At 40.8% G+C, this 25,945-nt stretch overlaps 1 protein-coding gene across 5 annotated transcripts in view; it reads right to left on the bottom strand.

Annotated features, from left to right (window-relative positions):
* Window positions 1-1,773: 1,773 nt before the first annotated feature.
* The window catches only part of JPH1 (junctophilin 1), a 76,426-nt gene continuing 52,254 nt past the window's right edge, over window positions 1,774-25,945 (bottom strand). Inside the window, exons 3-6 of one of the 5 annotated variants that reach the window (XM_014792065.2) lie at window positions 21,765-21,883; window positions 11,491-12,134; window positions 4,267-4,362; window positions 1,774-3,657 (exon numbers count right to left, since the gene is read on the bottom strand). In XM_014792065.2, coding sequence (XP_014647551.1) covers window positions 4,282-4,362; window positions 11,491-12,134; window positions 21,765-21,883 — 844 coding nt within the window. In that variant the 3' untranslated portion in view covers window positions 1,774-3,657; window positions 4,267-4,281. The other 4 variants (XM_014792067.2, XM_014792066.2, XM_004436295.3 and 1 more) reach the window with 4 other exon arrangements.

Genomic DNA, 25,945 nt, shown 5'->3' with positions numbered 1-25,945 from the left:
AAAAAGCACAACATTTAGAGTCAGATCTAGGACTACAATACAAATTTTTATAACTTTTTGGCTACATGACCTTGGGCCAGTCAATGAACTGCAGAAAATCTTGCATAGGGGATCTTGTAAGAATCTAATGAGACACTGAACTGAAAGTTCTTTGTAAAGCAAATGTCTCATAGTCTACTAGACTGAAAATTGCATTTTAGTGTCGAGAAGGAACTCTGTAAGTGCGGCCTTTGATTTTCACAGTGAGAAAGACTCACTGAGCATCAAGAACGTCATATGACCTGTGGCATAATTAACCTTTATAAAGAGTGGGATCTCACTATAGTTTTTAATGTTTTTGAGACACTTACAGCAATTTAAAAATTTTTTCCTAGTTCCTCCAACTAGTAAAAGCTAACATCTACAAAGCAGTTCCTATGCACCAGGCACTGTACTAAGCACTGAACATAAATAAGCTCATTCCATCCTCACAACCCCGCTGTGAGGTCAGTGCTATGATTACGCCCATTTTACAGATAAGGAAACCAGGGACACAGATTAGAGAAGGATCTACAATCAATCAGGACCACAGCCAGAATTTCATCCATATTGACTGCATTCATCAGTATTCATTGTATCCAATATATTTTATTTTCTCCTACTCCCATAAATTACATCCCTATAGAGACTATTACAGAATACGAAAGTACTTTTCAGTACTTTGGGGTAAGAAGGAAATGCACAGATATAATTCACAAAACCTGGGATAATCAAACAGCCTGATGAACTGTTAGACCGTACTGGCAGAATGTGCCACGTCTATGGCCACATATGAAGTTGGAAAGATGAGGCTATACAACTTTCCAAAGCATGCGAGGAGGGCTGCACGTTGCACTGAGCGTAGGCCTCGGGAGCCTGCTCACCACGACTCTTCAAATAGTTACTGCACCAAAAGGGCATGTAGAATATTTTCCAGATTTCCCAACCACAGTGTTCACCCTAGCTTTGGCTTCCGCCATCAAAACGTGTGGTTTGGACATGAATCTGGAATCAATAATCTTTCTAGCACCCTGTGCTTTTCCCGCCTGCTCCAAAATAGTCTGTTCTGTGTTCCGTTCCTTTAGGATGTGCTAGGAGATTAATCACTTAAGCTGATAAATCTGTTAATACCTAGAGGTGATAACTTTGTGCATTAGGTATACGGGGGTCTCCAACACCTTTAGCCCTCAACAAGAGTGACTAATTTGGGTATATACAGCTCCCCGGGAAGCTGCTTTGGAGAAGGTCCTTTTATTATACGTCATAGGCAGCTTGCTACGTGTCGAGCCAGCCCAGGCCAGCACTGAGGATGGCTTCAAAGGGAGCCCTGTGGCTGCAAGTTCCAGTGGCAGCAAGTTTATTCAACTGCACAGTGTGCCTAAGCATTAGGCGCCATAGCAACATACTAATTTATTTGGGGCACAATAGTCAAAAACTTTAATTAATTAAAAAGTACCCATGCAGGACGGAGATTTGCTCCAACTTTGAGTTTACCTTAAAACCCCAGATAGGGCACTAATCCAATTAATGAAGGCACTGAGCAGAGCAATGAATCTTATTTTAGAAAATTATTTGAAAGGCCTAGGATGAAAGAAATGTAGAGAGAAATAATGGTGCAGTATTACTACTTCCTGACATGTAGCTTCTTTGAGCATCCCCCCCCACTCCGCCATTTCTATTGTTAATTTCTCTTTCAATACCACCACCAAAAAATTCCATGTAACTCAAGACAATAATTTACTCACAAAGGAAACACACCTGTAATTTTATTAATAACCAACTTTTTTTTTTTATTAGAGCAGATCCAGTTGTGAAAACTGTACATTATACATTTTGGTTTCAAGGATTATAAATAAAGGAACTCACAGGTACGGAGTTCTTTTTCACAGCAAGAAACTTTAAATAAACAAAGTCATGTTTTCTTAAGTACATTGGCAGACTTCATGTGCCGTCCAAAATGTTGAGTACAGTATAACAACCCATTAGAAAGAGCCTTTCATGTAAAATACAGCTGTGCACATTTTAGAAAAATACCAACAATTTGAGCTTTGTTTTTAAAAAAGCTTATAAATCATACATATATTTATAAATGGAACCAACATGCTCACTTTATAAACATATCCTTTAGTTATCTATTACCCATTATTTCCAAAGCATTACACATTTTAAATAAACACTTAATAAGATTAAATATTTTATTTTTTTTTAAAAAAAATCAGCTTCCCCAGAATAAAGAGCTATGGGGTTAGGAAGGAGCAGTGAGAGTTTCAAGACTGACAGAGGAACTTAACTGTTTCTTGGGTAAAAACGTACTTCCTAAATTTAAAAGTCAAAGCAAAATGTAAAAAATAAATAAATATACAAGTTGTAATTTTCATTTGCTCTCTTTCTGCTTTCTTCTTTATTCCATATTGGTCACACCCAGGATTCTCAACATATTGTACTTCTGCAAAAAACACCACTGGGTTACTACCTTGCGGGTGACAAGGCATTCAGTCCACACCTGTGCCAACATCTGAATTGTCTCTTCTGCATTGAAAAGGTAGCAAATAAGGTAAAAAGAATCTGATGAAACCATGCGGATTGCGAAAATATTTAGGAATAGCTAGTTCCCTCTCCGCAATGTCATGTGTTATAGAGATTTAACAGACACCTTCCCTCCCCTGATTTCTTTTTAAACAATTATTTTTATAAAGACTATGTAGTTTCTCTAAGTAAGCATGCTTCTAATAAAGGATAAATTATAAAACAGCAAAAAAATCAGATTGTCAGAATAACAGAGGACTGCAAAAGACGAATATTTAAATAAAAATGTCTAAGCCTTTAAAATGTGAAATAAAATTACAAAAGGACTTTGAAAAACACGAGGCATAAAATTGAGAAGCAGAGATTGAACAAAGCTTGATGCTCTACCTGAATGTATTCAACAAAAATTTAAGTCGGAAAAAAAAAGAGAAAGAGAAGAGCAGTTATTAATAGCATCTTGCTTAACTTTCATGGGAATTAACATAGCCACTGACAAGGTTTTATTTGGTTGTAAAGTACGTCAGCAATGAAACCGAATCCTTTAAACACCGATGACTGCAATCCATGCAACATTTCGACTATACTTCTTAGAATTCTGTTGTCTTTCAGCTTTTAAAATTTAGTACCTCCTAAGTGCATAAATAATTCATCTCAGTAATGTTAAAAATATTTAAAATGATTTCTTAGGAAGGTATAATGCCTTCAAATTGCGAAATTTTAAGGATAAATAGACTTTTACAGGTTTAGGAAGACTCGATGACATGAAAAATGATGTATTGCTATCAAAATCAACACATTTTCTCTAGAACTTGGTTGTTTCTTTTCCTTGAGATGCAACATGTGTCTTTCATCCGGCCAGGACCGCACGTTGTCGATGACTATACATCGTATTTAAAGAAACAGCAAAAATGAACATAGTCGTGCACAAGCAAACGAAACGTTCTCCCCCGGAACATTCCAGGAGATGTTAAAACAGCAGGTCATGGCATAAGACTGGTGAGTGATGCTGCTACCTATTTCTTCTAATGAGATAGGAGTGAACGCTGGAACCACGGCCACAGCAACACAATCCTCCGACCGCATTCCGCGGGCAGTCGTTTCCCCAGCTCCCTACTAAAAACGTCAGATGGTAAAATAGTAAGGCAGCTGTTGACTTCCATCAAAAAAAAAAAAAAAAAAAAAAAATGCAGCTCCATACATTTCCAGTTTAGTCACACTCTGCTAGGACAGATGGAGTAGCCAATGCCAAGGACTCCGCCGGCCGGGGCTGCTTCAGCAGATTTTAGAAAAGAACGATTATTAAGTTTTGCTCTCCAACATGGCTGCTTGCTTCAGCTCCCAGAGGACCCCATAGCCACCAAGCATTCCCCGGGGGAACCGACAGGTCCTCTGGCTGAATTTTCCAAGTTTCATCTCTCTCGCGATCCCATCCTAATTCCAAGCCTCCTTCCCTGTGTCTGAGTCTGCCTGGGGTGTGCCATTTAAAGGGCTGATGACACCACTGCAGAGAACTGTGGGCTAACACCACTAGTTGTCATGACTTCACTGAAGGGTCAAAACAGTTATATCATTAAGTAACTATGTTGAATCACATTCAGGCACAGCCAAAATTAAAGCGAAGGACAATATGTAGTTGTTTAAAAAAAAAAAAAAAGTAAATTTGAATATGGGAGAAGAATGTCATATATTGTGATTTTATATAGAAATTAAGGCTATTCTTACCTCTCCTAATTCCAATCAAGTTAGAAAGTGAACAAAAAGAATGGCCAACCCGATATTCAACAGCATGACAAGGACAATCATGACTGAATTAGGGCCCTGGAAATGAAATAGAACAAAACAAGCATAACTTTTCCGTGTTAATATCAGTCTACAAATTAGCTCATAAAACCAATTACCAAAAGTATAAAAAACCCAACACAGTTGCAGTAAAGAAGGCATGAAAAATGACAGCAGTTCCAAAAGGTATAAACTAAAAATAGCAATTCCATGTTTAGATGGAGCCATCTCTGAACTTTTCACTAAAAAATGAATCCAGTCTTGATTAAATCTAAATGACTTAAAAATAATCGAGTTCATTCACCTCACAACGTTGGACAACAGTCCGGATGAGACAGAGTCCACGGTTAGGAACTAACGGAAATTAGATATGCGTTTTTTTGTTATGGTGTAATTTAGATGAGGAAGAATTATTTCCTCATAAAGGCAGTTAGAATGTGAGAGTAAAACCTGTAGGACAATGAGGCCTCTCAGGAAAAATTTAGGAAAAATTCAGAATGAGGTTCTCGGACTCCTGCTCTTCCTCATCATCTTTTTAGATATTACCCCCTCCTTAAATTAAAAAGTGCCAGTGGGAGGTTGAACACTTGCAGAAATTATTTTACAGGTCTAATTTTTAATTTCTTTGCTCACAACCACATTTCAGAAATCAAGTTAAAATATTTAACAAATCTCAGAATCCTCTTTTTTTTTTTTTAATTTTTTTTTTGTTAGGAAGATCAGCCCTGAGCTAACATCTGCCAATCCTCCTCTTTTTGCTGAGGAAGACTGGCCCTGGGCTAACGTCCGTGCCCATCTTCCTCTACTTTATATGGGACGCTGCCACAGCATGGCTTGACAAGTGGTGCATTGGTGCGCACCCGGGATCCGAACCTGCAAACTCAGGGCCGCTGAAGTGGAGTGCGCGCACTTAACCACTGCACCACTGGGCCGGCCCCACGCAGAATCCTAGTTTCATAAATACTGCTATGAAAAATACCAGCTAGCCCAAGGCACCCAAGCTTTGCTTACTGGTTTAAACCAACCAACCAACCTTATGACTTATCTTTTTGATCTGCTCGTACTTGGCCATCTTTATTACAGAGACACGATCTTGGTATTTACTATTAAAATAGTGTTAATAGCATTAAAAGCATTTTTTTTTTTTTGGGAAAAGATTCCCCCTGAGCTAACATCTGTTGCTGGTCGTCTTCTTTTTTTTTTCCTCCCTGAAGCCCCAGTGCATTCTTATGGATCCTAGCTGTAAGTCTTTCTAGTTCTTCTATGTGAGCTGCTGCCACAGCATGGCAACTGACAGATGGGTGGTGGGGTTCCCTGACCGGGAAACGAACCTGGGCCGCCAAAGCAGTGAGAGCGCCGAACTTTAACCACTAGGCCATTAGGGCTGGCCCAAAAGTATTCTTAATAACAGCACTAAAAGTGTTCTAAACTGGCCTTATGAGGTAGGTAGGGTAGGTAGTTTATTGTTCTTATTTTACAGATGAGGAAACAGTTGTACTACATTTGAATATCCAATGAGACTACATTGAAATTGTGTTATGGAGTCCTCAAATGTTGTATTGGTGTGATTTTGGGGGCATGGGGTAAGTGTGTAAGGAAGATTGGAGCTGCCATTGATCCAGTGCTCATCTCGCATGCTCTAGGGCCTGGGTCACACGTTCCTCAAGGAGGTCTCCTCCTCAGATGAGGCCATAACCTCCCTGGAAGAGGCCAGAGTGCCCTTCATTGTCTGTCTAACCCTTCCCACTTTACTGTCATTTCTTGTGAATGGCTGTCTTCCCCCCTAGACTGATTCCACAGTGGCAGGGGCCCTGCTCTGTTTACCACCGTACCCACACACAGGGGTTGACCAGTTCATTCAGGCACCCGACATTTAATGAAAACCTACTATCTCCCGGCACTTTTCCAGGGGCTGTGGATGTGTTAAGCAGATTAACTTACGTCGTTAAATGAAGAACAGGGTGATCAGTAAAATCAGGGTGGGGGAGAGGAGGAAGGAAAAACGGGTGCCCTTGAAATAGGAACGATTAGGAAGAAGAAAGACCTTAGTGCCTAAACCCCAAGTAAATGGGAGGAAAATAAATGCAGGTGCTAAACATTCCTGTGCAGAGTATTTTTATTTCTTCTTCACAAGTGATTATTAGTTCCACTTTGCAGAGCTCTGAGAGGGTAATGGTCTAGCCCAAGGTTACTCAGCCAGTTTGCACAAATTTTAGAACTAAAATCAAACTTTAGTCTGTCCACTTCAGAGTTCTGCGTTCTTTTTCTACATCAAAGCCACAGGCCTTAGCTTAAAAATAATAATTTCCCACCAAGTTCTTTAAAATGGCATTTTCGTCCATATCCTATGATTCCATAGTAACAGGAAAACATCAGATCTTGATAATGACGAACTGCTCTTTTAAAATAGTTATATTCTAGGGCCTGGCCCTGTGGCCGAGTAGTTCAAGTTCTGCACGCTCTGCTTCAGCAGGCCGGGTTCACAGGTTTGGATCCTGGGCGCGGGCCTACTCCACTCACCAGCCATGCTGTGGAGGTGTCCCACACACAAAGTAGAGGAAGACTGGCACAATCTTAGCTCAGGGCTAATCTTCCTCAAGGGAAAAAAAAGAAAGAGGAAGATTGGTAATGGATGTTAGCTCAAGGTGAATCTTCCTCAGCAAAAAAAATAAAATAAAATAATTGTATTCTAAGTTAACAGGAGAGTTCTAACCTATGCAGCTCCTCAAAAATGGTTAACTTACAACATATAAATAATGTAGGAAACTCTTATAACTCAGAAAATCATTAACTCGACATCATAACTCAGCACGGATACTAAGGAAATGCTATTACTATTACAAACTTTGATTAGATTTTGCTCATGAATGTGTTAAGAATTTTGGGTTCACTTAACTCTTTTGAGTCAGTGGATTTAATTCATAATTCCCAAAGAAGTGATATGAAAGATGAGGAAAATATATAAGGTCAGAACAATACAACGTAGAGTTCAGTGTTTTTACAGGGGACCCAGGGAAAGTGGAATAACAGAAAAAAGTGCCTTCAGTGAAGCCAACTGAAAAAAATTAAGGTGTGTCTGAACCTTGAACTCCCATTTCATAAATCCTTGTGAGGTTCCATGAATTTATCCAACCTTTTTGAATTGGTTATAGATATATATATATATAATATTATTTATATATTTAATATTATATATATTGGATACATATTTTTTCTATTGAACACATACATATATATTTATTCAACCAGTATAGCTCCATTTATAAAGCTATTTTTAAAGATGACTCAGTGAAGATGAGGGTAGACCAGCAATAAAAGGCTCAAACAGCAACCAAGTGAAAAATAAATTCTGGGACGCTATGTTTAATAGGCAGCTATCAAGATGTGACCTCTGCGTTCTTCAGATACTGAGGCTGGGTACAGGGTGGAAAGCTTTAAGGTGGAAGTCTCATAAATATGACTGTGGTAGCCAGTTGTAGCTTAAAATAGCAAAATGAAAAAAAAAATCAGTCTTGCTTTTCAAGACTGATGGGGACAGGTGTAATAAAAGTAGCCGTGGCAGGGCAAAGCACAAGGCTGGATTGGAAGAAACCTTCAGGCAATCAGAAAATAAAGGAAGGAAGGCAGGAAGTCAATATGGAAAGAAGTGTTAAGAAATTAATCCTTTTTTCTTCAAAAGACTATCACTCATTTAAAACTGTGAGGAATTTCCTGCTGAAGAATTACTAGTTTATGTTCAATTTAAAACTTCTTTAAAAACATATGAAAATAACAATTTAATTTAGTATTAACAGCAAAGTTTAATTATATGTATTTACTGTTTTTACCGTGTGTGTGATTCGAAACTGATCTGACAGGGAGGCCCTAAGTTTTACAATAATTCCAAAGAAAGATTAGAGAAATCTCAAACTTGGAAGCTGATCGGAGTAATGGCTAAGAAAAAAGTGCAGGCAGTTTTCAGAAGGGGTTGGTCGTGACTTCTAATTAGAAGGCCCCTCACTGGTCTATTTGATGATAAGGCTCTAAAGATGCCTCTACTGGTTCCTACCCGAGTTACCATGTCGCAAAATCCCACAAAAATTTTAGTATCACATAGAATGTGCTCCCCTGGAACATGAGTCCATGTGTGACCAGCGCCTAGAGGGGTCACAAAGTTCTGGAGGAAGGTTGTAGAGTAATTCCTGCCAGCCTCCCCTCTCCTACCTCTCCTACTCCAGTAGTTAATTTGCTATAACGGTTAGCCTGTGTCCCGAAGATTTTCTGTATTTCTAGATCATCAATAACTATGGTGATCCTGAGGATGGGTCAAAATCTATTGGAATATTTATGAACTATTTATGCTTCAACTAATACAGTGTTGAAGCAAACAATAACTGTCAATACTTTTTGAGCACTTACTATGTGCTAGGCACTGTGCTAAGGACTTTATAGGTCTTAATTCATTTAATTTTCACAACAACCCTATGATCCAGGTACAGATGAAAAAAACAAGTCACAGAGCAGTTAGGAAACTTACCCAAGGTCACACAGCCCGTAGGCAACACAGCTGGGATTTGAACCTAGGAAGTTTGGCATCAGAGTTCACACTCGTAGCCACTAGCCTGTACTGTCTCAGGAAGCTGGCTGAAGTTGCAGATTCAGGTTGGTTAGCCACCCTACAAAGAGTGATTCTGACTCAAACTGGATCTAGCGGCCCGACAAACAGCACTAGCTGATTCAGTCTGGTCTTCTCTCAAATGTCTGCTTTAGTGTGAATGTTTCTATGAATTTTCAAGTTATTTATAAACCTCTAACTTACTGTGTCTTTTTATCTCAAAATTGTATGTAGTACTCCTTTGTTTTAAAGGTCGTTCACTGACTACCTTCCTGATAATTTTGTCACTTCCTCAGTCTCTGTGAAGAAAACAGTCATCAGGAGTGTGAAAGGCAGCTTTCTCTTATGAGGAAGAGAAGGTTAATTGTTAAATCTTCCCACGAAGGTCCCAAGTCAGGTGCAGAGGCGCAGAGCTGCTGGGTCTCTCTCTCCTTCCGGGTGTGGAAGAGAACCCTAGAGACCAGCCTACTGAGCTGGAGGATGCTTAGCTAACTCCAAGAATCAGACAATTCCGCACATAAGTAAAAACAGATACTTTTTCTAAACAAGGAGGCTGTGAATTTACCAAACATAGCTATTGGTAATGTTTTATAGAAAAACTGTTATGAGTAAGAGCTAGGTAACTCACCTAAGTGTAGGACACTGGGGCATAGGCTTCCTTTTGGGGAGTTCTGGAAATCAACTGAACCTCACCACCGGGTACCCAGAGGTGTAAACTATATGGCCCTGCATTGTTTGAAATTCCCCCCTGTAAACCAGGCAAACTAATAATATATAAGTGAGGCTTTATTAACCTGTGGATATAAATACTGAAAGCCAAATAACAAGTGAATTATTACATTTAAGCAATTCAACAGTGATAATATTATCATATATATTATAATATCAAATACTGACATATTAATGTTACAATTTTTAAAAAAACTGAATGCTTACTGAATAGTCAGAGTCTCAAAGTTATTCTGTCTTGAAAACCATTTATCCTCACGGAGTTTGACTCTCAGAAAGTTAATCCAGTTAATCTGATTAATTTATATTCAGATAATTAAAAAGAGAATGTGAGAAAAGGTGGGAACCAGTGTTTATAGATATTAGCAACAAAAATCTAACAAATTTGAAACTTAAGTTAACTAAAAAGACGAACTTCAATTATTTAACCCTCTGAGTAAATTGAACAGACAAAAGTAAGAAAGTGATGGTTGTATTATATTCTTGTTGGCCAAGATATTACTGTACAACTTTATGCAAATACATCTCTGAAATTACTGGTAAATATTAGGTTGGCTATGGCTTCTTCCCTAAGCTACAATTAACATGCAACACCTCTGGTTCCAAAGGCATATGACTAAGTCGATAGGTCAATTTTTTATCAAAAATTACTTTGCTTCAGATTTTATAAATTCTATAGAGTTTGATAAAATACTAATTCCATGTATTATTAACAAATAAATTGCATTTGAATGAGGATGTAGATATTGATCAATAACTGAAAGCTTTCTGGTTGAATGGTAAAAACCTTAAATGCTCAAGACTAATAGTAAAACTAGCATCTACCAGAAAACTGAAATTTTAGGAGCATTTACATTCTGAGGAGTCAGAAGACCAAAGTAATTTTCGTAGAGTTGAAAATTTTCATTTCTCATATGGGAAAGGAAAATGTTCCAGCCTCAAAGCCTGACTAATTAAGCAAAATCCAAACTAAACATTTATGAAAATAATTCACAATAGCTAGAAAAGATGTTCTTTTGTCTAAAGATGCTGATTGTTGTGGGAGAGTCAAAAGGCAGGCCAAGAATTTAGCAAATGGCAGTGGAGCCCTCTTCCGAGCCAGAGCTCTGAGAGTGGCCGGGCCTTGGAGGGGCCATGACTCCTTTCTAGCCAACAGAGAGTTAGCTATCGCTATGGACTGCAAGTTTGTGTCACCCCAAAATTCACACGTTGAAACCCTAATCCCTAATGTGATGGTATTTGGAGGTGAGGTCTTTGGGAGGTAATTAGGTCACGAGGGTGGATCCCTGATGATGGGATCAGTGTGCCCTTACAAGAAGAGACTCGAGAAGGCTTGCTTCCTCTCTCTCAGCCATGTGAGGACACAGCGACAAGGCTAGAACATTTTTCTTTCCCTATGGTCTATGAACCAGGATGTGGGTTCTCACCAGACACCAAATCTGCTGGTGCCTTGATCTTGGGACTCCCCAGCCTTCAGAACTGTGAGAAACAGATGTTTGTTGATTAAGCCACCCAGTCTATGGTATTTTTGTCACAACAGCCCGAACTAACACAGCCACCACGAAGCTTAGCCAAGAAGCTTACCAAGAACGCGATGCCGTTAACAAGCTGGTCTCATCTTAACCTACCTGACTGATGTCTAAGGTGGGTGGCTGAGTGAACATGGAGGAATTTCTGCCTGGCAGGACCTTGCTGTTTCAAGCTACAAACGTGCTAAGCTCTACTCTCAACAGCCCTGTGCCCATCAGGACTTCTGCTCACCTAGCTGTCATCAAGGTGCAAGTCACCCATGCTGCCACCTGCAAAGGGAGGAAAGGAAGAGAAACACGTCTTGCACAACTTACTGAATTGGCTTCTTTTTCCAAAGAAGGGCATGAATCGTTGCTTGCTGGATTCTTTGGTATAGCAAGTTCAGACTTCTTAGCTTTTGGCTCAGCTTTGCTTTCTTTGGCAACTGGTTTTGTCACAGATTTGGGGGGACTCCACTTGTTGGGTGACGGCTTGTGCCCCAGCGCTGAGGAAGACTGGCTCGATCCTTCATCTTCCTCCACTGGAGGGTGCTGGGGGGGGTGCAGTTTCACGTAGTAGCCATGGTACTGAGAGTGCAGCTCCCCGTTACTGGGGTTGGGGACATGGTGGCGGCCAGAGTACTTGGACTGGGGCACGACCGTGCCCCCCTCCTTCATGGGAGCCTTTGACATCAAGGGCTTATTGACCACGGCCGTCACCTGCTCGTCGGCCACACTCCTTTTGTCTTGGTTGAGTCTGGCCCCTGAGCTGGGGTTCTGCTTCTTCGAGGGCCTGGTGGGGGAGGGCTGGGGAGAGCGGCTCTGTCTGGGGCTTGCCTCGGGAGATCCTGGGGGTGTCGTGCCTTTGCGATAAAAATGAGGAGATTCCTTTGGGGTAGGTGGCTTTTCTGGTACCTTTTCTTCTGGGTTTTCTTTAGCATCTACACCTTCCTGATATCTCTGTTTGATATAATCTGGGCCTGGAGAAAAAATGGACAACAGAAAGGAAGCTGATAAAATAAAAATCGGGCATAAATGCTTGTTCCTCATGGCTATCCATATGTATTTTGCTAACTCAGATTAGACTTTCCTTTTTTGTGTCTGTGTGTGAGGAAGATTAGCCCCGAGCTAACATCTGTTGCCAATCCTCCTCTTTTTGCTGAGGAAGATTGGCCCTAGGCTAACATCTATGCCCATCTTCCTCTACTTTATACGTGGGACACCTGCCACAGCATGGCTTGATAAGCAGTGTGTAGGTCCGTGCCTGGGATCTGAACCCACGAACTCTGGGCTGCCGAAGTGAAGAGCACAAACTTAACTGCTACGCCACTGGGCTGGCCCCTAGACTTTCCTCTTTTTACTTTTAAATTTATTTACATGGCTTTGGCTCAAGACAAGCACATTTCATTCCCTGGGGGAAAAGATTACTTATTGCTGAAAAAGTGCTTTTATGTTACTATTTACCATTATTCATACTATTTTGATAGCTATAAAATTTAAACAGCCCTGACTTCCCTAATAATTGCCTTGTTTCTGCCAGCCTGCAGAACATGGAGGCAAAATTCACGTTGATGGAGCACTGGTAACAACACTACATTTAATCTGCACATTCAAACTACGTGGCATAACTAAAATGAAAGTATACACTCAGATAAAGAAATAAACTGACATGTTTAATACTGAATATATTAAAATATTTAAATTAATATATTTAATATAGTATTTACTCTGTAAGTAAGAGGAGAACCTGCAGATAACTTTTTTTTTCCTTTGGTGAGGAAGATTGGCCCTGAGCTCACATCTGTGCCAATCTTCCTCTATTTTGTATATGGGTTGCCACTACAGCATGGCTTGATGAGCCATATGTAGTTCCGTGCCCGGGATCTGGACCTGCAAACCCCGGGCCACCAAAGCGGAGTACGCGGACTTAACTACTATGCCACCGGGCCAAGCCCCTGCAGATAACATAATTTTAATGATCCTTCATCAAAAGATCATTTCAACGTCCTAGTTAGGAACAACTTCTGTGGTTTAGGTTGCACCCACAAAATAACCTGCATAGAGTCCTAGGGCAGCGTGGATTTGCATCAGTAGTGTTTCTGCAGGCATCAAAGTCAAGACAAGGCAGTTGTCTTCGGCCCTGTAGTCTAAGGATTTTTTTTTTTGAATACTTTAGGACTGTTTATAACAATCATATGTTATTTTTATAAATGGGAAAACTTTCATTTAAATAAAGGGACCCTGGTGCGTTGCTATTTTATGGGGAGATTTGGGGGATAGTGAGGAGTAAAGAAAGAGTGTGTACCACATGATGGTACAGGCCGTGAGAGCTTAAGGATGTCAGCAGTCCAGAAAATGAGCATGGCTGGGGCTCGCAGAAACAGCGCTCCAAGGCAGTGCCCTCCTTCTAGGCACTTGACCTCTCTGCTCCTCCCTGATAACCAGGTCGTGTACATCCTTCGGCCACCCCCACCCATCAGCCGCTTTTCACCTCCTGAGGTCAAGTCAAGAGCACGTGGTGCAGCTGGCCCTCTTCTCTGCACACGGGCAGGAGCTGACAACGTCATCTCTCTTGAGTACGCAAGGGAGAAACTTCCCCACCCACTTGCTGATGGGAGTTAAACAGCTCTTGTCAACTCCACAGTACCACATCTGTTCACTTTCCCTCCTGCCCTCCCTCCCACCCCTCACCCCAGAGCGGCTGAAGAACCATCATCCTTAATTGTTAAAGGTGGTCTGAGTAATAATTTATGGTTATGAGACTGCTATTTACTATGCAAGGTATTTTCCAAAATTTGAAGCCTCACCAAAATCTTAGGAAGCAGGTGTCATCCCGATTTTACTGATGTGGAAACAGCTGTAGCAGCTGAAAAACCAAAAGTCACATAGCTCCTGTGTCTCAGGATAAAACATAATGCAACATATAATGTAATATTTTAAGCCCAGAAATGAGAATTCCCAAGGACCACAATTATAGGTTGTATTCAGGTCCAAAAACATAATAGTATTATCCCACTTTCTAGGGGATAAATCCACCCCAAGGGGTTCAAATTTCCCAAAGAGGTCAAGATTGCATGTCAACAATTGAGATTTCCTTTCTAAACTTGGTGAGTACCTCCTTTTTAAAAATTGGCAATTTTCTTTTAAATCCTCCATCAAAAATGGCAGTATGAATTCTTGGCACAGAGAAAGGCATCTCACTTGAGTGAAGAAAAAGGGGGAACGGCAACTATTCAAAAGACGATGTCTTTCTGTTTCAGAAATCATTCTTGGTGCTGTGACTGGGGCATACAACCAAGAGGACGAATCAGCAACAGCACCAGAAAGTGATGTTCTTCATCCACAGCCTTGCCCCTACTTTTTAAGACACACTAAGGTCATTTATACTGGTCTTTCACAGAGAAGACCCTCTATTTTTTTCTTTGCATTTTTATTGCAAATTAATTTTTTTCAAAACCCCTCCTCCTCTTCTGTGATAAAGGATATTACCTGATAGAGTTCGATGCAGTGTTACTTACATACTTTTCTCTTACCCCTCTACCCAAAATTTCATCACAGTTAGTTTTATTCGTGCTTCACTGTTATCCAATTTCATGGCATTCCTGAAATACCCATCTAGGTATGGTAATGAATGTACTCTGCAAAGATCATTAATAGCCAAGACTCTTGGAGCCAATGGACTTTTAATTTAAGCCACATAACTCTGAAACACAAATTACAAAATAATTTTAATGTCTTCAATCTAAGGGGTAAGTGCAAAAGTTATTTTTGCAAATCTTTCTATCTTAAGATTAAGGCACCGTAAGAACTGATGTTTAACTTAAATATACAGAAGAGAGTGGGGGGGAAAAATAGACTCTGGCAGACATGATTAGTTATACATTCTTAAAGTTGCAAGGGAAAGATGCAGAGTCACTGAACCATGAGAAATAAAGCTGTCACAGAGCCCACGTGCTTCATCTTGAAAAGGTGAGACCGTAAGAGTGCAGCGTACAAATTTAGGATTTATCTGGTGCCCTTCGGTCCCACCTACAGTTACTGCAGAGAGCAGATGAGAAGCAGAAATGGGGGCTGCTCTGACAGATCCCAACAAAAGTGACAGCTACCAGCAAAGGAGGAGATGGATGAAACACTAACAGCTACAAGAGACCATTTATTTGGGGGGGGGGGAACTCAGGCAATTCAGTAATAATAGGTCCAAGAAAAATTAATAATAATTATTTTTTAAAGTGATATGCTTTAATTATCCGGAAAAGGAACAAAAACCTACAATACTTGAATACGAAGCATATTTTCAAATGCTTTTTGTAAACAGAACTCTTAATTTATGCTATCATATTATTAGGTCAAGTTGAGAGTGATTTGGCCATTGGAGAAATTTGTATTAATACACTAATGAAGCTATCTTTTAGATTCCACTGAATGTATTTATTATGTTTACTAACTCTCAAATACCAGGATCTAATCGCTCCTTTAGATCTTTAGAAATCTCACGTATTGCTTCCCTGAACACAGTTTTCCTGCCCTAAATGTATTAGGAAAGGCATTTCTTACACAATGACTTGTGCCTCTCTCTTAAGATGTGGTTTTCAGGCATATTCATATAGATTTATCTACAGCACTTCTGACGATATTCAAAATCTGTCGAGCTCAAAGAATTTACTAGAATGGTGGAAGTATACTGTAGCACCAACTTTCAGATTTAAAAAAAATTCCTGGCTTTATTATGCACTAAAAAATGGCTGAATAAGGGAATAAATGTACTCCAATGCAGTGGCTCCATATCTGCTGCCTATCAGAGGCACCTGGGGTGCAATTAAATCGAAGCCTAGAAGTCTGGATGTTAACAAATGCTCCAGGTGATTCTAATGTACTCAGATATAGGCATTTAAAACCATGCACAAAAACATGTTGACGAGAGGTGGACCTAACTCCAGCTTACATGACTACATCCAGTTGGAAATGGATCCAACATGGCGTAGCCATATGAAGACTGGCCAGCTAAATGAGGAGACACAGTTAAAATTTCCAGAGTAAGATTAAATACTTTTTAAACAAGACATTTAATATAATGCAGAGGACAGAAGTTTTTCCTGGACTATTTTCTTGGAAGGCACACGCTGTGCCTGCTACTTGTTCTGTGTAGTACTGTGTCAGCGTCGCAATGCCAGCAGCATAAAGTTGATGATACGCAGCAGTTCATTAAAAAGACTAGTCAGAATACTGCCAGGCAGGAAAATTACAAGTGTTGATAGTTGTTGTAGTCAGCATTTTCATCTGTTTTTATAGACAGTATCTATGAATCCGGAGGGATTTTTTTTCCCCTGGGGATTCATACTGGGAAGAAGTGGGATGACAGGTCACCTGCTCAGTGACATGCCACACAATATGAAACAACATTCAGCGCATGTCATCCACCAGCACCGAAAGGGTACTTGTTACAGTTGGCATGGAAGCTCTGAACAGATACGACAGATGGTAACAGCAGGGTATCCAACGAGTTCTTCGTAGGTGAGCCTCGGTGGGCTGGCTACAGGCAGAAGGAACACCATGAAGATTCCCCAAAACAAATGTCTACAAAGGCAGTGCTGATAGCAAGTGTTTTGTAGCAACATCAAGCCATTAAATAGAAATTAGATGTTTTCTATGGAGACTGCCAATTAGTAAAAGAGGACCAGATTGAAAGAGTCTAAAAAGATTATATAACCAGTAGCAGGATCACTTTTATATTCTATATAGAAAGAACGCTCCTTTCCTATAGGACCTCATAGTCCCATCTGTAACAATACTGCAACTTCTGTGAACACAACCACAACACTCTTGTCTGCAGGCCCTGGGTCATCCATTCTGGCGCCTTGCACATGGCTGGCTCTCAACACACATTTGTGGAACTGGACACACCAGAATGAATAAGTAGTAAGAATAAACAGCAAACTCATGAATTACCAATTTCATGTCAACTGGTGGATTATTCTGTTTCATTTTCCTATGAAAAAATTTATTCAGAATTTTGGGTTTGGAAAATGAGTTCAAAGTCATCTATTCCAGGGTGCTTCCCTTTTCTTCACCCCCAATATTACATATTAATGATAAGCATAGATAATTATATAGTAAAATATGCTTTCATTTCTAAAGACTTCTAATTTATACCAGAAATGTGAGCTTCATTAACACTGGTCCATAACAACCTACACCAAAGACTTCACTTTTTACCTTAAATAATCAACCTACAGTGTGTGTACTCATGCATGTGAACGCTATTATGGATTGAATGTGTCTCCCGCCAAGTTCCTTACGTTGAACCCCTAACCCCCAGTGTGATGGTATCTGGAGGTGGGGCCTTTGGGAGGTAATTAGATTTAGATGAGATCATGAGGCTGAGACCCTCATGATGGGATTAGTGCCTTTATAAAAAAGGAAGAGACACCAGAGTTCTCTCTCTCCAAGCGCAGGCACCCAGGAAAGTCCACGTGAGGACACAGAGAAGATGGCTGTCTGCAAGCCAGGAAGACAGCTCTTAGCAGAACCCGACTCTGCTGACACCTGGTCTCAGACTCCAGCCTCCAGGACTGTGAGAAATAAATGTCTGTTGTTTAAGCTGCCCAGCTTATGGTATTTTGTTATAGCAGCCAAGCTGACTAATACACATGCTTAAACATAGGAAGACAAAGCTTTTTGAGGATGCTGCCTAGGGAAGTGGGCTGGCTGTCTCCCAAGAGGGCTCAAAGTAATACCTTTACCACACTCTGGGGCAGTGTTTCTGTCTTGTTAAATGCATGCCCAAGTCACTCCCACAATTGATAAACATACAAATTTCATACCCTACTTAATATCACTTGAAATGAAAAACAAAACAAGTATCTTGACTGAAAGGAAATTGAAACAGTGAGTGGGACAAAGAGCTATCCATACAGTTTTCCAGTCACCCTTCCCCCTGTCCCACTCTCCCCTACTTCCTTAGTGACATCCAGAGTCTCCTCTCAGCCTTGCTCACTTAGAAATCCGATTTCATTGGCACTTTCAAGTAGAGCTATCCCTAGGGGCAGTCTGATATCACCAAAGCTCATGAGACTGACGTATGATACCAAAGGCCAACTCATCAGTTTACAGTGAAAAATATAAATGCCACATAGACCAGGGGACTTGCACTGATACCACAGGTGCATGCTCTCCCTGTTGGTAGACCTCTACAACAAGCTCAATCAAAATTAGAAGGTTACTGGTGGATGTGGAATCAGGACAAGAAGCATGAGATGAATCAAATATCTAATGGCATCAGGCTAAGCTAGGCTGATGCATCCATTTCCTCATTCAGACGATCTTGCCAATAAAGCCATACACGGTTGGCTACAGTCCCCTGCATCCTTCCCCATAATAGAAACGTCCTTGCCAATGCTACTGCAACACTCCAAGGTTTTGGCCAAAGCTTCTCCTCCTCTGGAAAGTCTTTAGATGGGCACTGCCAATTTTTGCCTCTGCGACTCTTTTTTTCTCTATACTTCTTTGGGTGACCAATTCTTTCTTTAGATGTTTTTTTTTTTTTTCCTGTGAGGAAGATTAGCCCTGAGCTAACATCCGTCGCCAATCCTCCTCTTTTTGCTGAGGAAGATTGGCCCTGGGCTAACATTCATGCCCATCTTCCTCCACCTTATATGGGACGCCGCCACAGCATGGCTTGATAAGCGGTGCCTTGGTGCGCGCCCAGGATCCGAACCTGTGAACTGCGGGCTGCCGAAGTGGAGGGTGAGAACTTAGCTGCTACGCCATCAGGCTGGCCCCTCTTTAGATGTTTTAACATAATCAGGTTACAAGGAAATCTTGCACTACCTAAAGCAATGATATCATTCATGGTCATTTTATATATCTCTACGCAGTATCATGGGCTCATTTTAAAGTTTAACTCTCAGAGGACAATCTCATTCCTAAGTTCTTGGGGGATGACGTACCGTGTCACTCATACTCGTGGCAATTTAGGTTTCTGTAGATGTATGCAACTATTGACATACACGTTCCATACTACATTCACTTGTATGCTTTTTCTTACTTATCAGAACTTAAGCTGATAAATAAAGGGTTCCTTAACCCTTTACTCAAAGCCACCCCACATGGCTATGTTTTTCCTTTAGTTTTTAACTAAGCTGTTTTGAACTAGAAGCATATGATTTAACTAAGGTGGTAAATATCTGAAAATATTGCCAGCTTCTGAAAATATGTAACTTACCATAAAAGCGTTCAAAATGTAAGCTGTGACAGACATCATTTTTCCCAGGGTTAACGACTTCCATGCACGACACACACATTCCAAACAATGGACACATTTATATCTGAGATATGTAAATTAAATGAGTAGCCTGACTTAGAAAAAGTACTTGAAAGCCCTTTTAGAAATGTCTATCTGATTTGATCACCCTGTAAATGCAGAGTGGAAAGCATGAGTTATGCTCCCTTGAGAAGATCAATACTACTCAGTACAGAAAAGGCTTTCTATACAGCTGCCGAGGGAAGCGTTGGCTGTGGGTCAGAGGGGACTGCAGCCTTGTCCCTTAGCTCGTCTCAAACAGACCCGTTGTCATCTCGTGCTACTGTGATGTATTCATTACTGATGGACAACTTGCTTATGTGAAGCTATTCTAGCTAAGAAAGGGTGGAATTACATTTTCCCACAATATGTTTTTTCTCTCAAATGCTTTTACACCACAAAAGGCTTTTAAAACCATTTAGTCTGGGAAACTGAGATGACCTTCCATATCATTTACCTCTTGGTAACACCTAACAGAAAGCTCTAGGGACCCCATTCCCCAACAGAATTAACAACAGAACCAAGAAATTACCATCTGCAGACAACAATGGTAAGTTTGTTTGCTTTCAAAGTAGCTCGAGCCCAGCGATGCTTGAGAAGCAGCACTGTCTCCTGATTGCTGTAGCTGCTTCCAACGGCAGCACGGCTGGGGTAGAACAGGACTATCCCCCTGGGGTGGCTGAACCCTTTCTGCGGCTCTCACACCCTGGAACAGGTAGTCACCAATGTACTTAGGTACCAGGGAAGTGTGGGTTCATTTCACACCAGCAAATAGTTTATTCCTATAGGATGTCACTGAAAAAAATGGAAAATTTCCCTTTCCTAACAAAATATACATATGTAGAAGTGATTTAAATCTCACCTAGAGGTTTAAAGAGGATGCACAAGAAAGAAAACACCCATTATCACGGGTTGCCTCCCTTGGAGTTGAACTATTACAGAAGTCACTCTATGAGTGACCGGACTGGGCCCCTCCCCAGTCTCTCTCAAAAAAAAATAAAGTCTTCTTTACCTGGCCTTTTACTGTCTTCATTCTTGGCAGTAAAGAAAAATAAAATCACCAGGTGATTTCCTTCTGATTCCTCTATCCTTTATTATAGCCAAATTTCTAGCTTTTATATAGATTTTGCTATTCTGTTCACTTTGACTTTCCTTGTTCATTTAGTCAAACCAATGCCCTGTGGATTTCAATATTATGTCACCTTCGTTGTGCAGGGTGCTAGTTATCCAGCGTGATTTAACAGAAACCAATGTGGAAAAATTCTTTGCCAAGAAAATAAAAATTTTGATAGAAATTTAGAACATTTATTTTGGTCTCTTGACCTAGAAATCTGTTGATCCCTCAAACAATCACTAGGAAGATGTTGTTTATAAAACAATGGAGAAACATATATAATAAGGTGGCTATTGCCATTTTATTATCACCAGTATGTTACAGAAAGGGACAGAAACAGTCTACTAGTAAACCACTAGGAAGTGAGTTACATATTTAAACCTACTGCAAATATTTGTTGACTGCTAGTTTATAACATTTGAGAGACATATAATCAGGACTGGTTTTATTTTTGAGGTTGTCACTTTCATTTCTTCCATCATGACATGCATTTCCCTCTTAATCTGTGCAGAGTAATCTGTCTTTAAGTGGTATACTTCTTTTTTTAAAAATTTTATTTATTTATTTATTTTTCCCCCAAAGCCCCAGTAGATAGTTGTACGTCATAGCTGCACATCCTTCCAGTTGCTGTATGTGGGACACGGCCTCAGCATGGCCGGAGAAGCGGTGCCTTGGTGCGCGCCCGGGATCCAAACCCGGGCCGCCAGCAGCGGAGAGCGCGCACTTAACCACTAAGCCATGGGGCCGGCCCTAAGTGGTATACTTCTTTACCTCCTAACCACTTCCTTTGAGCTTTAGTTCAGGTATATTTAAAAAAATAGCCACAGTACTTATAGGCTCTTCTCTTACTGTTGATGTTATTGCTACACGTGTCTCTGATTTGGGGTTACGGCATCTGCAATGGTCACTAACACACTAACATGGTTTATTAGAATCAGATACTTCTAGACTCCCGTCTCCTTTACTGCTATGAGCTCAAAGTGTGTTGTTGGAAGTGGGGAGGGAGGAGGGAGATGCACTGGGGAATTAGCCAAATGGCCAGTGCTACACTCAGACTTCAGATACCTGTTACTCCATGTTTCCACTTAGTATTGCTAGGATTCATGGGGCACAGACCTTTACGTTAAAAGGAAAAGGAAAGAAAAGGAAAGCAGAGACAATGCCCCTCCCTCTCCCATCACAGGACAACAGTCTTACCTGGTTGGTAGAAGTCGGGTGACAGCTCCCTGGCCACAGCTCTCGCGATGTCGGACTCCTGGCGGGCAGCCAGTGCAGCCTGGTCAGCGGCGTCAGCCTTTGCTCTGGCGTGCGCAGTCCTGCACGGAGCACAAAGGCCGGTCAGCAAGGGCGCACCTTGTTAATGACACAAGGACAAGCAAACTGTTCCCCCCAGGGGAAAGAAACGCTAATCGTGATCATGTCCCCACACCTGCAATAGCAAGGTTTACCGTCATATTGCTGTGAGATTTCAATGAAGACAACGTGGATGAAACCTGTAAATTGTCTCAGTCCTTCTTTCAAGAGAAACGAAAGAATGAGCCAGTTCTGTGCAGCTTGATGCAAGCCCTGGTTTTCAAAACTTACTGGATGAAGTCTGTTGACTTTGGGTACCATTCCCTACCCCCAAACCATGGAGAGTAGAATTAGAGCATATGAATTAATATAATGTTCATGGACTTAATTCCTATGGTAGAATCAATATGAGAATTTGATTAAGAAGGGTCTGCTCCGGGGTATGCTGATAAAGTAGCTCTCTGGAAAAAAACAGTAAAACTCTGGTTTGTAGCATTGACTGACTCCCATAGCGTAAATACTCCCATCACCGCCAATGTCAAGCTACCAGCGTGATGTCCCAATGTGTAGCGGGAAGAGATGCACACAGGTCTCAGCAGCCTGTAGGAGCAGACCACCGGCTCTGCTCTAACAGTGCACCCAGAGGGTTCCAAGGAGGCCATTTAGTTGCTCTTTAAGCATGTTTATTGTGTGAAAAAAAAAAGGAGACAGAGAGGCAGAGTTGGAGAGGAGAAAAATGGATCTCTTTCAGTCTTCCACCTTCTTTATGGCCCATCCTCACTCACTGAAATCTCTTATGTTTCTAGAGGAGTAGGGCTGGGGAGAAGGCAGTAGGGATAAGAATGGGACTTCTTATGGAAAGACAGGGGAACTGATGTCTGCTTGTCCAGGAAGAAGGGATTTAGAGAATTTGGGGTCATCTATTTCCAAAGGAGAAGACCTTGTCCAGTTAGTATTCAGATGATGATTATGCGCATCTATTTCTTATAATTTTGTAAACTTTCTATTCTATTTTATCAGCACCAGGCAGGGCTATACATAACTAGTAGTAAAAGCCCAATGGAAGTCTAAAAGAGATGTCTGCACTTATATCAGAGAGAGTGGGAGAGAGGAAAAGTTGGGAAAGGGCCTTTTGCTCTATCTAGCTGGTCTTAGGAGAGAAAACACAGGTGGCAGCTGGAGGAGACCGAGCTCCTGGGACTAGATTGCAGGAAGAAGAAACGGGGAGGATGGGGTCTGACTTGAGACCATGAGGCTAACGGGTAGGAGGCCCCATTCTCAAATTACTTTTTCTAGCTACCTCCTCTCATCCTGTGCTCTCATGGGGTCCATTTCACCCCTACTTAGGACCCAGCCGAGCCTGGAGGCTTAATGTACTGTATTGTAAGCTTCATGAAGATCGAGACTTTTTATTTTTGCTCCTCTGCTATATTGCCAATGTGTAGAACACTGCCCGGCACACAGTATTTATCGAGGGCTCACTTTACGAATAAAGGAATGAATAACGCTTCCTTAGGAACAGTTGGACAGTTACTTAAAAATGAGTGGATTGACAAAAGTATAGAGATGGTAAAAAGATCAGTGGTTGCCAAGAGTTCAGGGTGAATGGGGGAGGGATGAACAGGTGGAGCACAGGGGGAATTTAGGGGAGTGAAACTATTCTGCATGATACTGGAATGGGGGCTACATGACATGATGCATTTGTCAAAGTGAACCCTAATGTACACTATGCACTTCAGTTAACACTAATGTATCAATATTGGTTTATCAACTGTACCAAACGTACCCACTAATGCAAGAGGTTAATAACAGGGGAAATTGTGTGTGTGGAGGTGTATGGGAACTCTGTACTTTCTGCTCAATTTTTCTGTAAACTTTAATAGACTTAATTTTTTAGAGCAGATTTATTAAAAATGAATGGATCGACTTCCAATCATCAAAACTGTTATTTCTGAATCACGGAGGATATTTAGATTATCTCTGTCTATACAGTTTCATGAGATGGAAATGAAATCAAGAGGGTAAGAACGTATTCCTAAACAACCCGCTGCGGTACCCCCTCCTGGGAGCCGTGGCTGATGATGGTTGATGCTCAGTCCCACGTGCTGTGCCTGAGAATCAAGAAATGTCCTCCGTTACATTCTTCCAGTTTCTCAGAATCTCAACTCTTTTTTCCCAGAATTATTTTGCCTTTTATCTATTCTTAGCTAGAACCTAATTACATCTAGGCATCATAATTAATGAAGCCATAAAAATACCATTATGCTGCCTTATAATAAAATCTGCTAGCCCTTCAATGATAAATTTACAAAACTCAAGTACAAACAGTTTATTCTGACATAGTCACAACACACCACCACAGAGCCAAATAAAACAGTAGTATTATCTCCACCACTTTTTCCAATACGCTAAACTAGAGAATAGACAAATACAGCATAAGCCTTATGCAAATATATTTTGGAAGCATAACACCAGCGAAGCCTTAACCCTTTACTTTTTCACTTGATCTTTCCTGTAAGACCAAACAGGGAAGGTGGACTTTTCCATCTACTGCCTCCCCCCATGTCAATGCTCCTGCACAGCTGGCAAGTGAGTCAAAATCACATTCAAACCTGAAACCAGGGGACTGTTTGGGACCTCTGGGAGCCCTGGACCTCATAACAAGAAGTAGAAGAGAACAGGAACCCATCTAGTTAGCTGTCACCACCAGCTTTGTGCAGCTAGGCCACTGATATGTCTAGATTTTGCCCTGGGAAAATCTGGGCTTGACCCTGACTCATGTTAGTGAATTCATGTGTTCAATCCCAGGCTCAGTTCCAGAGCAACACACGACCCCTTTATTCAGCCAACTGGTAAGACGTGCCATTGTTCATGGGTTGGGGGGATGGGGGTTCAAGCTGGTCCGTCTGGGGAGAGCAGCTGAAACAACTCAAAGTGGATGCCTTGCTGCTGTGGCTGGTCACATGGAAAACGCCCACACACGAAAGGAGCATGCAAGCCCAAGAAGCCTTTCATTTATTCAAAAGACTGCTGACAGCCATTAAGTCTTCAGATCCTCACAAATCTCCAAATACCATTATCACATATACTTTCTCCCATAATATGTAGTAAAAAGTAAGTGAAGAGTAACTTCTTTCCATTAGGCATCAGCTCTTGACTTTCTGTTAGAGCCATATTTCTACAAATAAACCAAAGTTTTAACTTGTAAAGAGTTGAACTTCGTACTTGATTACGTATGCGTGAAGAGATACAGAGACCTGGGCAGCTGGCTAAGCTCACACAGCTACTGAGTGACTCCCTCCTGGACACAAGCCCTGTGAAGGTCACTCCTGAACAGCTGAAACAGTAAATGTGGAATTTCTGAATGCTAGGCATCACCTGCACGTAAGAATTTAATTACAACTTATTTTTCCAATCAGTAATTTGATGAGTATCTGAGTTTTTTTTCTTTAATGATTGAAATAGTTTTTCATGAACTCTCAAGTCACCTTATTCAGAACAAAATAGTCTGGCTTTCCCAATTTTTCTTAAATATAATAGTTTTATTAAAAAAGCCTATCAACAATACATTGAACATGCCCAGCATATCCTCCTCTTGCTAAGGTAAACATGCAGGTCCCTTAGATATCTGTCCTAACTTCTAGGTTTCAATCTTGTATACGTGTATTCACTATGACACAGCTGATAAAGATTTTAATCTAGAATGGCCAATTCTGCTAAAAGTAAAACTGTATATTAACAAATTTTGCTATTTCTACTTTTTACACATTCTCTTCCTAACAATAAACTGCTTCAAAAAATATGCTGATTTTGACGTCATCTTAAATTTTTTATATATTAAGTCAAAGTCAGTTTGTGGATCTGACTCTTAAAATTTGATGGCAGCGCTCTAAGCTCTTTGGTTCAGGGGCTGTACATGGGATTTGCTTTCACACTCAAATACCTAAGGAACATTATTAGCAAAATTTAAAAATAAGAGCAATTGTACATAAGAATCCAAATCTCAGTTGATGCAACACCATTCTTCCAGTTGTTCGAGACAAAACCCTCTGAGTCATCCTTGATGCCTCCCTTTCTCTCACATC

This window comes from Ceratotherium simum, chromosome 31 (genome assembly GCF_057802395.1).
Source record: "Ceratotherium simum simum isolate JZ-2026a chromosome 31, ASM5780239v1, whole genome shotgun sequence".
In the NCBI taxonomy this organism is placed as follows: domain Eukaryota; kingdom Metazoa; phylum Chordata; class Mammalia; order Perissodactyla; family Rhinocerotidae; genus Ceratotherium; species Ceratotherium simum.
The sequence above is the reverse complement of the archived record's forward strand: the minus strand, read 5'-3'. Positions and strand labels throughout refer to the sequence as shown.